The 14220-nt window shown below is 38.8% G+C and overlaps 1 protein-coding gene across 1 annotated transcript; it reads right to left on the bottom strand.

Annotated features, from left to right (window-relative positions):
- Nucleotides 1-855: 855 nt before the first annotated feature.
- On the bottom strand, nucleotides 856-13924 carry rbm24a (RNA binding motif protein 24a). The gene is made up of 4 exons (XM_058753234.1): nucleotides 13485-13924; nucleotides 12273-12396; nucleotides 11742-11796; nucleotides 856-4847 (listed from the first exon to the last, which is right to left on the bottom strand). Exons 1-4 carry the CDS (start codon nucleotides 13650-13652, stop codon nucleotides 4505-4507), a joined length of 690 nt encoding a protein of 229 aa, XP_058609217.1. The 5' UTR covers nucleotides 13653-13924; the 3' UTR covers nucleotides 856-4504.
- Nucleotides 13925-14220: the final 296 nt, after the last annotated feature.

The raw sequence follows: 14220 nt of genomic DNA, 5'->3' as shown, positions 1-14220 counted from the left end.
AAAAGTAAAAATAAATAAATATATGCATACATAAACCGCATTGATGATCATTTTGTTACTTTATTAGTTTATTTAATTTCCATTACATATTGAGCAACTAATTATCTACACTCCACATCTGCTTCACTGCACTTTTGACCCTACAAGAGATTATGAAGTAATCTGCCTGTCAGCCGGTATCAGTGCCTTTATTCTGCATCAGTTCCCGGTGGCGTTTTCTTCCCGCGGCCCTCTGCTATCATGGCCGACGTTAGACAGGCATCCCTGGTGATGGTGTGGTGGAAAGTTTCCGCCGCTGCTGTGTCACAGTGGTACTGAAACACGAGCTAGCGTCAGGTTACACGGCGGGCAGAAATAGAACATCCTCGAGAAGTACCAAGTGCACAGATGTGGCCCTTTGGCATTTCTTATTGATAAGAAAGGCCCTAAATAATTCACTGAGCCACTGCGGGTCTCCAATATGCAAAAAAGCGTTGAAAGGAATACAGGTGTTGGGTTGGGTTGGTTTTAAGTACAGATAAAACATGTGTGAGGGTTATATTTAAATGTAGGGTTGAGTTACATGGGATGCCAGCCTGGATTGGAATTAAGGGCCAGGTTATGGTCATTACCCAAAGTGCTCTGTCCTGAACATTAGAAGACTGGGTACAACTAGGTCAACATGGTGGATCTCAGATCCATGACACTCAAAACATTGCTCAATCAGTCTATTCCGTATGAGGTTCACAAACAACACACACACACAAATTTGCTAATACCATCACCTGACTAGTCATATTGAATTATATTTAGTGATTCTGGCAACATGTGTTTACACAAACACATTCATTATTTAACAGCCATCTGAAATCAACACTTAATCATGTATGTTTATTCAACATGTCTCCCTTCTCTCGTTTAAACATTCAGGGTTAGTTTGAATCGTTTTGCAATGGTGCAAAACAGAATAAATTTCACAAATGAAGTAAACGGAACTATCTCTAAAGGAATATTTGCAGTTCAGTACAAATTAAGCTCAATCGACAGCACTTGTGGGGTTATGTTGATTACCACATTTACTCAGCCTTTTTTAACTCGCCTCTCGTTTTCTTTTGCAAAAACTGAGTTTACAGTTGTGCACTTACAATGGAAGTGAGTTTTTCAACTTTTCCAAAACCTCTAAAACAACTGTAAAATAAGTTTTGGACATCTTTACAGATCAAATACACTAGTTTTAACAGAAGAATTTATGTAAGTGCTTTTGTTAATTAATAAATATTATACTCCAAAAATGGCCATATTCAATTCCATTTTAAGTATCTCACCGTAACCCAGATTTTCGGGGGGGAAAAAGAAAAAAGGTTGAGTTATTTATTGATTGATTGCAGTCAATATTATGCCACGAATGCTGTTAGTTTAACCAGATGGAATCTTAAGTTTCAAATTTCTGCTTTTAAAAACTGGCCACGTTTACTTCCACTGTTAGAAACTTTGTGTGTGTGTGTGTGTTAACAATGGGCAAAGTGTGGTAATCCACATTATGCCACAAATGCTGTCTGTTTTAACAGAAGAAATCATTGTGATTATAAAATGATAAGCTTTACATTTCTGCTTTTAAATCAATCTCTAATTCACTTCCATTCTAAGTGCCTCAACACAACCTTTTTTTGTGCTAATCAATATCAACAGTCACAAAAACTGTCGATTGAGCTTAACTTGTAATGAACCCAGAATATTCCTTTACCAGCTCCATTATTAAGCAATGTCTGGACAGGGAGAGATGAGGTCAGTTAAATTTGTCACCTCACAAACCAGCATAAACAAGCTCATAAATAAGCATCTCTGTGTGTGGCAAGGAGAAGTGACAGCCTGTGTGTTTATACTGTTGGCTTGCTGAGAATATCTGCTTCTTTTTCACAACACCTTCATCCACGAGAAATACACAACAGCTTGTTCTTCGTCACTGCAGTGGTAAAGCTACCGCCTGTCTAAACAAAGACCATAAGAAACAAAACATGAGCACTTTAAGCCATTGAAATATTTTGCAATTCACCATACAATAAGTTTGAACCAGGATGACTCAATGATGTAGCAATGACCTAGAATGTGTGCTTTTGAAATACAATGAATAAGTTACACAATATAACAATCCCAAACCATGAGCGCACCATCCAGGCACCCAATGAAAAGCAAAAGCTGTTTCCCAATGGAAACAGTGACAAAAATCAGGCCTGTGCAATGAACAAAGCATTTGAGGTTTAAATATAGAACCTTTTATTTCCATTTAGAGTAAATAGTGTTGAAAATCTGAAATAAGGCTTAAATACCTACAGAACGTTCGTATTTAAATAGTCATTAACACTTTACATGCCCAAATCCAGTGACAATGAAAAAAGTCCTTGGTTTTTGTGTGTTGTTATTCTTCTTTTTTCATATTTTCCCTTGTAAGAAAGAGTTCAAGTATAAAAATTCTCAACAGTGTAAAATAGCCCATCTGATGCATATTTAAAGCAATAGAAGCACAGCATCCATCCTCGACATTGACAATACATTCTAGTGTATGAAGCAGCATGTCCCTTAGGTTTCGCCAGGTCTTTTTTTTTGTCCTTTTTTTAAAGTCTTTTAAACAGTTCTGGATATGACAAATGGAGATAACATGCCTGAAACAACAGGCCTGCAATAAAATAAATGTCATACGATAGGCATTACACTAGCCGATATTTAATGTCATGTTCTAAAATTCCAAATGTATAAAGAAAAAAAAAAAAAAAAAAGAGAATTGTACAGTGCACATACAGAATTGTATCTTAAATAAGTCCTACACCAACATTTTTGGTTGAGTATGTTAATAATACTACAACTAAGCCTACTCAATAACTTATAATAATATGCCATGAGATGAATACATTATTATCCATACAGTACCGCTTCTAAATCAGTGATCTTAGAGCGCAACATAAGTCAACTCAAAATAAATATCTTAAATAGCAGATGTCTTTAAATAGCATTACAAATGTAAGGCACACAAAGAACCCTCGTACGCATGGATTCAGATCCTTTCACTATAGTGCTGTTCTGTAAAGAGTTGCTCATTGAAATACATAGACCTTATTACGTGTGCTGGTGCTCAGACATATTTCTTAGTGAACATATAAAGACCAGGCCAATAGCGGTTCATTGGTATAGGGTGAAAAGCTTGCGGGAACCCCCTCCCTTATCTCGGATCCTCATCGTGTTCCAGATAAAGATCCGTCGCTGATATCGGGAGGATGCACAGGTCTGTCCTCAAGCTTCTGGACCCTCTCTAGGAGGATAAGAAGAGTTGACAGACCCGGAGCAGGACCGGGGTCCAGGGATGAAATTGTGACAGCTCAATAAACGAGCACCAGTGATCTTTCCAGAGCAATCCGACTGTGTATGTGTGTATCAGTGCCTGTTCCTTCCAACACAGCAATTGCTCTATGATTCTATACTAGTACTGAGCATTGCACCATGCTTTTTTCCCTACGTAGTCATCTTTGTTTGTGTGTGTTTATGCGTCCTCCCTCGCCCACAGACAGACATTAACACTTAAATTTGTGTGTAATGGTGTACATGTTAGTCCGTGTGTTTTGTAAGCATATAATACAATACGTCTCAGTCTTTTTGTCTTTTCGAGAGTGCCTTCAAATTGTTCGATGCCCATTATGGGGGAGCAAAAGAAAATCTCTCCTGTTCCTGCACTTTGTTTTGTCCCCTGGCGGCCTGTTTGCTTTGCATAGGTCAGGAGGTCAATACAGGAGTCAGAGAAAGGGGGACATTCAGCATCAGATAGATAAAAAGGTAATTCACAACACATAAAACATGCTAACACTGGATCTTTCTCCATTTCGCCACAGTTAGGTCTACTATCCCTGATTGGCAGAGTTTGTCGTTTCTAATTCGCTGAAAAATGCTCCATTCCCTGATGATCAAAAAAAAAAAAAATGCACTTGAGAAGACGACAGAACAAAAAGAGCCCTCAAAAATGAGAATAAATATAAAGGTAAGGGGCCCTAGAATCAAAACAATGTGGGACATTTCCAAGTGTCCTTCGGAAAAACGGTCGCCTACATTAAATGACAGCATCGGGACTTAAGGTTTCGTCTACAACGCACCTATACCACAGTGATTAGTCGCTGCATACCTCCTTTCGCAATAAATATTCTACTCTAATATTAATTATAGTAATAAAGATAACATAATAATGATAATAGTAACAAGCTAGATTCCGTCCTTTTCTGCGATCTTTTTTTTTTTTTTTTTTGTTTGTTTGGTTTTGTTGTTTTTTTTCTTTAATCACAGCAAGTTGGAAAGCAATGGAGTTCCCATCTCACTAATAATCTCTCTATCAATTACTATCCCCCTCCTGTATGCTCCTCGTCTTCCTCCTCTTGCAATCAACCCACAACCAGCAACTATTTTCGTCACCATCCTCTTCTTCATCATCTAGTAGCAGTCGCTGGGCATCGATTCCCTGCGCGTCTCCCGTCCGTCTCTTTGGTTGCTATTGCATCCGTTCGGCTTGCAGCTGCTGGGGCTGGTATTGCCCGAAGGCCGCAGCCGCGGCTGCAGACCCCGGTGCGGCGGTGGCCAGTGGCTGCTGCATGGCGTAACCGTAGCCGGCGGTAGCTACGTAGCCGGTTGCGGCAGGAGAGGCAGCGTACGGGTACTGCTCGTAGGCTGCGGCGGCCGCAGCGGTTGCAGCGCTGGCGTACTGTGCGTAGGCTGCACCTGTGTAGTCGATGTAAGGTGAGGACGCGGTGGCGGAGGCCGCCGCTGGCTGGATGTGAGGGATGACCACACTGGGCTGCATGAAGGCCTGCGGGTACACATAGTGAGTGGGGATCCTGTGAGAGACAAACACAACAGCATGTTAGCAATGCATTATGGACACATCAAATACAGAACCACAACCATAGCGCGGCCAAGCACCCCATATTCACAATTCAGTAACACCAAGGAAATGCCTGCTAGTGATTATTAGAAATATAAGGTTGCCAAAATAGACATCTCTCTGTACAGTTATAATTTCCGTGCCATTTGCGGTATCAAATAATTACTGTCATCAGACAGGTTTTTCCTAAATTCACCCGTGTCATTGGCTAAACAAGCGGATGCCCCACCCCCCAAAGCCATGTTGGGCTTATCAAAACGCTCAAACAAACAGAGCAATCTTAGCTAGTGTTTACATGTTTAAGGGTGAAAAGTATTTTAACATAAAAATAACAAATAAATCACCCTCTAATATTTAAAAGGTCAATTTAAATCCAACTGAACATTTCCCATCAGTGACTGGTCAAACAACCACCTCAAAACTCATGCCATTGGCTAAGCCACTGTTGCTATCATAGATATGTATATTTAGATGCCATATTCGACTGCTCCAGACTCTTCAACACCTCTGCCATTTTGGAACGGTCAATGTATCACCAGTCACAATAAAATTCATTGAGTTTCAAGATGCCACGACATTGCATAGCCTCCGATTGTGAAAACCACAGAAATTTTTTAATTCCTGAAGAAATTGGATACATTTTCACAAGTAAGAATGTGTTGGTTTGTGTTTTAATACCCATTAACTCAATACAGGTTTTTAAACTATGGTACCTTTTAAATGTTGCATTAGCCAACAGCTTTGTCTTGTATTGTGTTAGTTTAGCAAAATCATCTGCTGAAGTCTATTGCAGACATAGATACTGATACATGTGTATAACTACAGTTGCAGACACACAGGCAACTTGCTCTCGAGTGTTCACAGACTATCTTTGACCGTTCCAATATGGCGGACAGCTTACTGGCCCATAGAAACAGCCACTAATAGGGCATCTACCTATACATTTCTATGGTTGCTAAATTGAACTGGTTGAGATACTTCAACAGAGCAATGCTTTGATAGCCAGTGCTTATATTTTTGAGATTTAAAAAATAAAATAAAATAAACTGAGACAGACAGATATTTTAAGTTTAAACCAAAAAAACCTTATGATAGTTAAAAAGCCAAGCTCAACGCAACTAAGCATTATTCCACCAGCTATTGGTCAAACAATCAGATGCCCCGCCCCCAAGCTCATGCCATTGGCTGAGCCACTGTTGCTATGTCAGGCTGGTCGGGATTCTCAAACAAAAGAGCAATGTTTTGATAGCCCCTCATTGTTTACACTTTACAACATACAATTGTCTTAAAGTTGTCTGAACTCTAACTTGGGACTGGAGAAATAATTTAACATCCTTTTAATACTTAAAATGCTAAGTTAACAGATCATCTGTGTGAATCATCTGTTAAAAGTCACATGCGTTCAACACCTCTGTGATCGTCCTATGAAATGGGGGAAGGCAGGACCCAGGAGAGGCGAAGAGGAGATGAGGGGAGCATTGTGAATATGTCAGGGCTACTTTGACAGCTGGACAGTTTTCAAAAAGGGACGTTGCTGGCTGTTTCCCCCTCCGCACTTAGACAATGAGCCTCAGGCTGGACAGCACACACAGAGGGGAGTTTTGATTAAATAAGCAATCAGGAACAATGAGCCCATTCTGCCTTTCATTACGTACCCCGTTGCACTTTCAGAGCGCTTTTCACATTTACTGTCTGCACTAAACAGACGGGTGAGAACTTTTTAAATTAGTCCAGGGATGACAGAATGCATTGAAATGCCTGATGCACTAAATATGATTTAATAAGGCAATACAACTATACTGCAAAAGACCGTGACATCTGAGAATTCTCATGAAAAACTGAATTGAGTTTATAATGAAATTTGACTTTAAAGAAACAGGGATCCATCGCTGTTGGGAAGCAACATCTACTTTGACCTGCACAAGTAGAATAGGAATTTCCACAATGAGGCTTTTTAGATTAGATGGTTTTTATAACTAGAATTTGAGTTGGTTATGATGATTAGAGAAAGTGAGAGAATGGTTCTATCATGGCAACCCTATTTGTAGCACACCATTATAACAATCAAACCTCAACCCCTGACCACCCCCAGAATCAAACTCCAAAACCTCTGCCCCAAATTAAAGAAAATAAGCATACCACAGGCGTCAAGAAAAAAAAAAAAAAAAGGGCAACAGTACGTATTACCAACATCAACTCAAAACACACAACCACTCACATAATGCCATAAATGAGAGGAATGAAACAAAACCTTCCTTTTTCCTCACTCAGGTCAAAGGGCAAAGATGCTCCTATGAAATCTTTCATAGATGCCTTGCCAGCCTGAGGTGACAGCAGGGATTGTGTTAATATAGACTACCATAAGAGTCAAACACAGTGAAAATACACTCAGCTTCAAACATTGAGAAGTTCACATTCAACCTGGACAAGCACCATAACAAAAACAATCACCACACACACCGGTGACTCTTCACTCATTTAAAACGAGATTCACACTGTGAACATATCTCACGGACATTTATTCTGTGATTTACATATGTATCAGTGTGAGAAATGACCAAATTATTGGTAAGCAACTTAAAAATGATCAATTAAGGGACAATATTTGCCCTGGATCTTATGAGCATTTCTTTTTACATTTATGGGGGCACAGTTTCAATTTAATAAATTAATTAATTAATATAACATTAGTAATTAAAGTAATTAGATATATGAGAATGTTACCAATCAAATAAATTAAAAAAATCTATTAATTTTAAGATATCACCAAAATAGGTCTACAAAATATAGAATTTGCCCATGCAAAAGTCACAATGGGCAGTTGTTAGGGCATTGCTATGCGGTTTGCTAAAGTACTGTGGCTGGTAACTAAGATGTTTTTGACTCTAGATTGTATAAAGAATAGCTTAAGCAGTAAAGTTAGTAGCAAACAAATAAGTGCAATAAACCTTCTAACACTTAACGGATGTAGCCAAGCACAACTTAAAAAGTTAAATGTAATACTCTTGCTCAGTGCATGTCAATCACAACATGGTCTAATATTAGGTTGGCCTGTTAGTTGTTAGTACATTGCGATTCATACCACAGAACACGCTGTCAGAGAAAAGACAGAAACCTTGCGCAACCACTTTTGAGTTAAATAAAATGCAGCTGACTCAAGACCACAGACAGTGCAGTGCAGCTTCTTTTAGCGTGAGTGACAGGGAGGGCTGGACGCTATTTTCTGCTTCCTCGGTCATTCCACACTAGAGTGCCATTTTCTAAGTGCAAGTTTTTACCTTCTACATCTTTATCTATTTGTCTAGTGAGCACTTAAGAAAATACTACGCATCTGATCAGGCTTTTGTCACGTTATTATGAGCCCAAATAATTAATGATTTTTACAAAGAACCTACTCCCACTGAAAACTAACTATCAGGTTCTTTCAAATAGAGATTAAAATAACTGTTGTTACTGTGCCGCTCAACAGTGCACATAAATTTACCCATCTAGAGCACTGCAGGCCAGGAACCTTGAGGTTTGTGTCTAAATAAAGATCAACTGCAGACTAGAGTTTCACAGATCTAGAAGACAGCTGTTGTCATCTGTGTAGATCTCAGCTGGGCAACTAAGATCAGGGAGACGGGAACTATACATACATATTCTACACAATTTGGACAAATTAGCCTTCATGATCTGGTTAGGCTGTTTTTACACACTGTGTGTGATAATGGCGTATTTAATGCTGAACTCATGAGAAACTCTACAAAGAAAGTTGCAGAACAGGCATGACTTTGCAAATTTCAAACCTGACCCATATATTACACAGTCCCAATTTGACTACCAACACCGTTTGGTTGCGTTTGGCTCCTGAGCAACCTTTTCCAACCGCTTCAAGGTCAAAGAATGATGCCACTGTTCATTTGACAAGCAGCTTCCTGACAACATTGTCAAAAAATGCCTTAACACAATGCACTGGTGCTAGACGAGAGGTGCCATCTCAGCGGCAACGTGGCACATGTTGGGCCTTGTTGAATTTATCTCGAAGCTAAATGTCAGGAGCGGCCCAACCCCCCCAAGCCGAGAACGAGTTTGTGACCGTGACCGGAGCCAGAGAGAGAGGGAGAAAGAGAAAGACAGAGTGTTAAAGAGCGAGAGAAAGCTTCATGCGACTGCAGTGTCAGCACTACAGCCTTTGTGCAAAACAATGGTGAAGCTTGTTTTCCTTAACGCCGCACAGGGCCATGTGACGAAGGCTCACTCAGGGGGCTGTGGCATCCAGACATTTGTTTGTCACAGCAGAGGGCTCACAACACTACAAACACATGCATGCATGTCACAAACAGACACACGCTCACCCACACGCATACACACACGCAGTGGAATCCTCCACAGATTAAACGATGACACTGAACGCCTGCCAGTTTTTTCATATGCCTGCTGATCTTACAGTAAATTGTCAAGTTGCCTCTGTAAACTGATGTTTCTTTGTCTTTCTATCTTTGGCATGATATACACTACTGTTCAAAAGTTAGGGGTCGGTAAAATTAATAAATAAATAAGAAATTAATACTTTTTTTCAGCAGGGATGCATTCAATTAAAAAAAAAACAAAAAAAAGTGAGTAAATACGTTTATATTGTTGCGAAAGATTTTGATTTCAAATGTTTTTTTTAGTTGTTTTTTTACCTTCTATACAAAAAAAAAAATCCTAAAAACATATGGCAGCACAACTATTTTCAACATTAATAATAAGAAGAAATATTTCCTGAGCTGCCAATCAGCATATTAGAATGATTTCTGAAGGATTATGAGACACTGAAGACGGGAGTAATGGATGCTGAAAATTCAACTGATAAAATAAAACAAAATAATAAGAAAACAATTAGTTTAAAATAATAAATACAGTAATATTATGAAATTTGGTCAAATAAATGCAGCCTTGGTGATCTTAAGAGACCTCTATCAAAAAAAAAAATAGCAACCTCAAACTTCTGAACAGCAAACTTACGAGTACGTAGTCAGGACAGTTTAAAAAAAAAAAAAAAGTAATAAAAATCCTAATTTTCATTCTCAATTCTCATTCTCATCATTTACTCACCCTCATGTTATTCCATACCTGTATTTTCTTTCCTGAGACATAAAATAAGATGTGAGATCAGAGCGGTTCATTTCCATATAGTAAATATTATTTTATATATATATATATATATATATATATATATATATATATATGGTGATTTTAATACCCAGCTCCAAAGTGGCAAAATCAGCACTATAAAAATATCATAAAACTGACTTGTACTCTATACTTCAAATCTTCGGAACCCATTCAATAATTCTGTGTGAGGAACAGACCAGAATTTAAGTTATACAACGAAAAGACAAAAGATCCCATTGTATTCGGTGTCAACGTTAAAATGTGCCGTTTTTACAGTTCACTTGTAGCTATTAGCTATTTAAATGTCTGTCTTTTCATCACACAAAGCCACCGTATGGCTTCACAAGAATTGGAATATAGCGCAATCGTTGTGATGCTTTTATAGCACTTTTTTGTCCTTTTTGGAGCTTGGCGATATAAAAATTATCCACTTTTGCTGTATGGAAAAGAACATCTCAGACATGCTGTTTTCCAGCTCTTTTTGCATTTTACTGATGAAAAAAAAAATATACAGGAACAATAAGTGGCTGAGTAAATTAGTATATTTTAAATTTTTGTTTGGGTAAACTACCCTTTTAAACTTTCTGGTTGGTCTCGTTTTCCTACAGAAATGGTCAACAGGGAATTTACAAGGAGATCATCACTGAAAGAGAAATGGCAGGACTCTAGAGACTCTGGATCCACTGCAGGATGCCTTATAGGGCTAGAGTAAAGAGACGACAGAGGAGAGAGAGAGAGATAGATAGAGAGAGAGCTGGAAAAAGAGGAGAAATGAACAGACACAATGGAGATGGGAGAGAACGGTAAAGGGTGAGTATGTGTCATAGTCTGTGTGTTGTGAGTGTGACAGGACTCCCAATCAGTGAGCAAAATAAAACCGCAACGTGCAAGTTTGTAGTCGGGCTGTAGGGTTGGCGTGAAGAGGGATCAACAACGGCACACAAAACAAAATGGCACTCACTCCAACAACAAGACACCAGAAAACACAAAAAAGTGAAAAGAAAAACAAAATAAATCAAAAACACAAGCTCCAGCAATAAAAAACGTGAAGAAAATAAAAGGAAGCAAAGTAAAAATCACACTTTGCTCCGTGGCAAAGTTATCACTCCTCCACAACACGGAAATTCAGCACCCCAAAACCAGCCTTTTTTCCATTAAATTAAAAAAAGCACACAGTTAAGCTATCAACACCACTTCATAACGGTAAAAAGGCACACACAGCTCTATGTACTATTAAAAGTGAAAGTCCAAACCAAAATAAAACCAACATACATGCATCTGTAATCACCATTTTCGAGCTTGTTTGTGTGTGTTTGAGTCTACAGGTACTGTAGCTACAGATCTGCACAAAGCTCTCAGAGCTATTCCTCAAACCACCAGTTATCTTAACCCAAATCGAGCCTGTCGGACCAGAGAAAGATAGACAACATTGAGTCAGGCTATAGTGTCCAGTGTAAAAGATCTTCTTACTCACATACACGCACACACACACATATACACACTCTCAACATCAATCTAATTATATCAGAGTATTAAATAAACTTCAGTAATTCTGAATAAGCATTGAACATCATGTCTTCCTATTATCAATGTATAAAAATACATTTGTTCATGACGCCTCTGTGAGTTCATAATCTGGTCCTAAAACTAGTTTGATGTTTAAAACTACCACTGTACACATACATAATCTATTTTTGCTGTTACTCACCCATATGGTCTTTGGATGTAAGCAGGGTGAATCTGAGGGACACCGAAGGTAAAACCTGCACACAAAAGAATTAAATAGCAAATTAACAAGGCTTTGAGCATTTTCACAAAATTACTAATGTTATAATCCCAACTAAACCTGCTAAAGATGACTGCAGATGAAGTTAAACATTGGTGGAACTACTGTTTTGTCGAAGTTTGCCAAGTCAACTGTTTACATGAAGTACAATAGCTTACAGTTAATCACATCATTACATCTCTAATCTCCTTTACAGTCACCGTTTACCATTAATTAAGACCTGAAAACCTTAGGTAAACATCAGCGCATTTACAAACAAAGAAACTACAGAACTGAAAAATGCCTATGCTTTTGTTAGAACAAATGTATCTGCGCTTTGTCAGTCAATCCTTGTAGGGTTTATTGGGAGTCATTGTGTCAATAAAAGAGCAAAGCAGTTGGTAACCAATTGCTTCTTCTCATGAATATTATCTTTATATCTTTGCTCTTCACAGCAACACATAGAAGCCTCACCTGGCTGCATCACCCGTGGCTTGGCTCCGAGATAAGCCAGGTTAACGTTGGCTTTCCTGCCGTCGATGATGGGGTTGGGGTCCTTACAAGCTCTGTCTGCAGCAGAGCGGTCTGCCATAGTCACCTAGTTTGAAACACAACAAATAAAGAAGTGTGGTGCATGAGAGATACACATTAGAGCAACAAATGATCTAAAACTAAAGGGATATATTAATTCTGGTAACATAAATACAAAAACCAAGCTTCCATGGCCCTATTTGGTACTGAATCGCCAGAGAAAGCCATTGCAGACTTTGCTTAATTCCTTTAAACAAACCCTTGTGACCTCTGCCCCAAATGAGGCTTTAAACACAAGATGGTGAGTGTTATATGGTGTTTACTTATTTTTAAGATGCCTGGCTAACAAAATCATTAAAGACAGAGTTCACTCAAGGCTACTCACTCTACGCCTTATTTTGGATATCCTTGTGAAGCAGGCGACAGGTTTGTTGTGAAATCCACTAGGGTCTCTTAACTTCTGCTGTGTGGACTGTCAAAACTTTACAAGTTGGCTTGTTTACTCAGTCGCTGAGGAACTCTTATCAGGGTGCTTCTAGTCAAACTCGACAGCTGAGCCAACAAGGGCCTGTTTTAGACTTTAATTGCGCACTTTGTTCGGTCAGGAATTATTACTATTTTGACTATTAACATGCAGCTTGAATTTACACTTCGAGTATTTTAGATTTAAAGGGGCCGCCGCCGTGCAATCAAAAATGATGGTACTCCAAACATGTATGACTTTCTTAGGATAAAAAGAATATTTTAGGAAAAATGACAGTCTCAGTCACAGTTCACTTTCATTATATACATTTTTTTACATAAAATGAAAGTAAATGGGGACTGGGTTATTCAAGTTTCGTATTCGCCACAACAACATGAGGGTGAGTAAATGAGTGTGGTGAACTGTCCCTTTTATAACAGGTTTCAGTATCAGTCTGTAAAATAAATGCACGCAGATAGAACAAAACAATTTTAAAAGTTTAAAACTTTTAGCGCCACTTACTAAAGAAATAAAAGTAGGCTATTTGAGCCATCAAGCATGTGCAAGTGCGTTTGATTATAAAACAACTAGTGAGTTGCCATTTAAATGTGTTGTGTCACGCTGTCACACAGCCGTGGCGCAAAATGTTTGTTTCAAAGTTTGCGTTTGACAGTCATAGTGGGAATACTTACAAATCCATAACCCCTGGACTTCCCAGTCTGTCTGTCGGTAATCACCACAGCTTCTTCTATTTCGCCAAACACTTCAAAATATTTCCTTAGACTGGAATCCGTCGTATGATACGGAAGACCACCGACAAATATCTTGGTATAAGTGGTGTCCTTTTGGGTGGTATGCATCCTCACAAAAAAATGCTCAAGTGCAAAAAATAAAAAAAGGGAAAGACGATAGTGCAATTTAGGACTGATAATGACCGTACCACTCCTTTAATATTCCGTTAAAATATTCACTAGACGTTACAAAAAGCGATTGATGAGAAATATAAAACGCACGCGCGCAGATAGGTTTAATGTCAGAGGTAGATTAATGTGGTAAGTAATGTGGAGCGGATTGAGCCAAGGATCATCAGGTGGGTCGAACTCCTCTTCCAAACTGACGTGACTTCTAAAAAGTGCGTGTGACCCATTCCTAAAAGCACCCGGTTAAACCACACCCAGATCACTTTGAGGGAGGTACGAGCACGCTTGACCCCACGCCCACTACACGCGCTTGAACAACAGCTGGACGGCGCACAACGGGCATCTGTGTGCCTTTGTTCAAGAACTGTAGACATTTCATACAGTTGTTGTTTCAGTAAATGCATGGAAATTTGTGTGTGACAGGAAAAAAAATACTCCAAACGCCACATTTTTCTAACAGTAACCTTGCTTTAAAAACCAGATTAAACCAACAATATAGATTTAACTG

Source organism: Onychostoma macrolepis, chromosome 19 (genome assembly GCF_012432095.1).
Source record: "Onychostoma macrolepis isolate SWU-2019 chromosome 19, ASM1243209v1, whole genome shotgun sequence".
NCBI lineage: Eukaryota > Metazoa > Chordata > Actinopteri > Cypriniformes > Cyprinidae > Onychostoma > Onychostoma macrolepis.
This window is presented reverse-complemented; position numbering and strand designations above follow the sequence as displayed.

Bases quoted from the DNA above. Each gene is read 5' to 3' on its own strand.
- rbm24a (XM_058753234.1), bottom strand. From the start codon at position 13,652: ATGCATACCACCCAAAAGGACACCACTTATACCAAGATATTTGTCGGT. The intron at 11,797-12,272 runs GTGAGGCTTCTA...TTTTGTGTGCAG, and splicing joins GCCACGGGTGATGCAGCCAG to GTTTTACCTTCGGTGTCCCT. The intron at 4,848-11,741 runs GTGAGTAACAGC...TGTCTCTCACAG, and splicing joins TACATCCAAAGACCATATGG to GATCCCCACTCACTATGTGT.